Genomic DNA, 2,401 nt, shown 5'->3' with positions numbered 1-2,401 from the left:
TAAGGTCTTTTTATATTATTTGTTATAGCTAGGAAGTCGTTAATTATTGTTTTCGACTCTCTTTACGATCTTTCTTTTATATATTTTCTGTTCTCCCACTTAAGAGAGATGGACGAAAGTCGTTGAAGACAGGAACATGTCCTGAATTCACGTAGGACATTGTTAACTTCATTTTAAAAAAAAACCTAAAGAAGTCCCACTTACTATAACGCTGATAACAAGGGCGGACGTAAGTTGTTAAATTTTTCACATTAATGTTATTTTACGTGAATTTTTAAATATGCCCTGCTAAAATATTTTTTATTGTCCTCATTACCCTATTTTCTTCTTAGATATACTATTTATGTTGTGTATAATATTAAAATATCCTACAAATACAATACAAAAACTTAATTTTGTTTATATTTCCTATGTTAACAAGCCCATATTCTATTAATAAAACAAAATTTTGTTACTTATATTAACTTGAAACTAATCAAATATTTTTAACTGATATAATTTTATTTAAAAAAATAATAAATAATAATTTAATATTATTGCCCCGGATAAAATAATTTTTTGGATCCGCCACTAGCTGATAATATTAGTGTAATATGACAAATGCCAGTATCACTGCGCCGACCAAAGCCTTCATTTGCGTGTCTTCTAGTATGCGAGCTCGAAGGGACGGTGGAGAGGTTTGAACAAAATTGTACAGATCGTATGTGGTCTTTCGCCATATGGTTGGTTTATTGTACAAAGTTTAGAAAACAAGCAAAGCTGAGCAATGCTCAACAAATTATAAGAAATGAGAAGTTACAAAAAAGATTAATGATAGATTAATATTGGAAAATTAATGCTTACTTACCAACTACTATATCAAACAATATATCAATTCTCTGGTTCAGAAACCGCTCTTCTCTCAACCACACCGCTTTGCCCGCAACTGGACTCTTCAACCACTTTCCCTCTGATCAAGCTTTGTTGCCGTGCCTATGTACTTTGAGGCTTTGGGCGGAAAAAAATGTGGCCTAATTAATTTAGTTAAATAATTATTTTTAACAAATGTAAAATATAACCATAAGAGAGTCAATGAGCAATAATACAAAGTTAAGGGTCTCAATGTATATAATAACATGAATATTTTAAGCAAAATACATATGCAAAACAACTTAAACCTACTAAATCAACAAAATATTTTTAATAATGTGGCCTAAAGGTCAAATGTATAAAATGTGGCTGTGGGCAAGTGCCCTTTTTTATAAAGGGTAAGCACGGCGTTATAGCACAACCTCCTTGTCAATAATCTCACCAAGACCTACATAGGTATTTTGAAAAGGTAGTGAGAAAAATGCTGATGTGTCAGGATAACAATTTTTTTTTTTCGATTGTAATAAACCTTACAATCAAATGGGAGGCTAAGCTGAGTGGAGACACAGTCATGCCTAACTGTCACTGTAGTTAACTTGAAGAATATATTTAAAGTTTTGTTTCGTGTTGTTCTCTTGAAACAGGATGAGAATACACAGGAGTCGGAGTGAGAAATAGGAAAAGATCTGATTTTAAGAAGGGGTTAGTATTACTTTTTCATAAGATGGATTAATATAGTTTCTACAGAGATCGCCTAGATCGATTCATGAATATGGTAACTGAGAAGTCAATCTAGAAACACTTGCAACACGCAAGGGTCCAATTAATATACCTCTGGTCTGTAACAGAAATAAGAAACATGTGAGTGATCAGAGCTATATATGAAGCCTAACATGAAACTACAATATGTTAGACTCAAATATGGGCAGAGTACTGAACCTTATGAACCCTCAAAACCATTTCTAATCTTCCAAATCCGTTTTATCACAGTAATTCGATGTGCGTTCAAGTATCAAACAACTTGGCAGCATCGATACCCACTAAATGCATTGATTATAAATTTGAAGATATAATATCGAAAGCCAACTCACAGTGACTTTCCATTATTGTAAATTAGCTAGTTGATGTTTTGGCTAAATTTCTAAGATATAATAAAATCACATTAAACATTTTATTTTTCCTTTTCCAAAAGTAGAAATTACATCTCATAATTGAATTAAAAAAAAAAAAAAAAAAACCAACATAGCCAAATACTTCAAATTTTAATAAGGGAAAAGGGATGATAAAGAATGTACTTCAAGTACTCTTAGAATTGATGTTCTTTCCTATACAATTCCAAGAACAGAATATCGTACTTTTCCCTTTAAAAACTATTGGGAATGGACAACGGCGCTTACATCTGGTACAGATTGGTCGGGAGAGGGAATTGTTGAGAAGAATCCGAACATTTAGCTTTATTTGGCGGTTACGTCTATATGAGTACATGGAATAAGATAGGTAATAGTTTTTAGTATTACCAGGCCTCATGTACATGTCTGTCCCAAGTAGACAA

The 2,401-nt window shown here is 32.2% G+C and overlaps 1 protein-coding gene across 1 annotated transcript in view; it reads right to left on the bottom strand.

The window, feature by feature from the left end:
• Nucleotides 2,101-2,401, bottom strand: part of LOC104728912 — a 2,693-nt gene continuing 2,392 nt past the window's right edge. The window contains exon 2 of the mRNA XM_019231659.1: nucleotides 2,101-2,401. This exon is cut by the window's right edge and continues 12 nt beyond it. Within this exon, the coding sequence (XP_019087204.1) occupies nucleotides 2,146-2,401 (256 nt within the window). The 3' untranslated portion in view covers nucleotides 2,101-2,145.

The sequence above is a fragment of the Camelina sativa genome, chromosome 11 (genome assembly GCF_000633955.1).
Source record: "Camelina sativa cultivar DH55 chromosome 11, Cs, whole genome shotgun sequence".
In the NCBI taxonomy this organism is placed as follows: domain Eukaryota; kingdom Viridiplantae; phylum Streptophyta; class Magnoliopsida; order Brassicales; family Brassicaceae; genus Camelina; species Camelina sativa.
The sequence above is the reverse complement of the archived record's forward strand: the minus strand, read 5'-3'. Positions and strand labels throughout refer to the sequence as shown.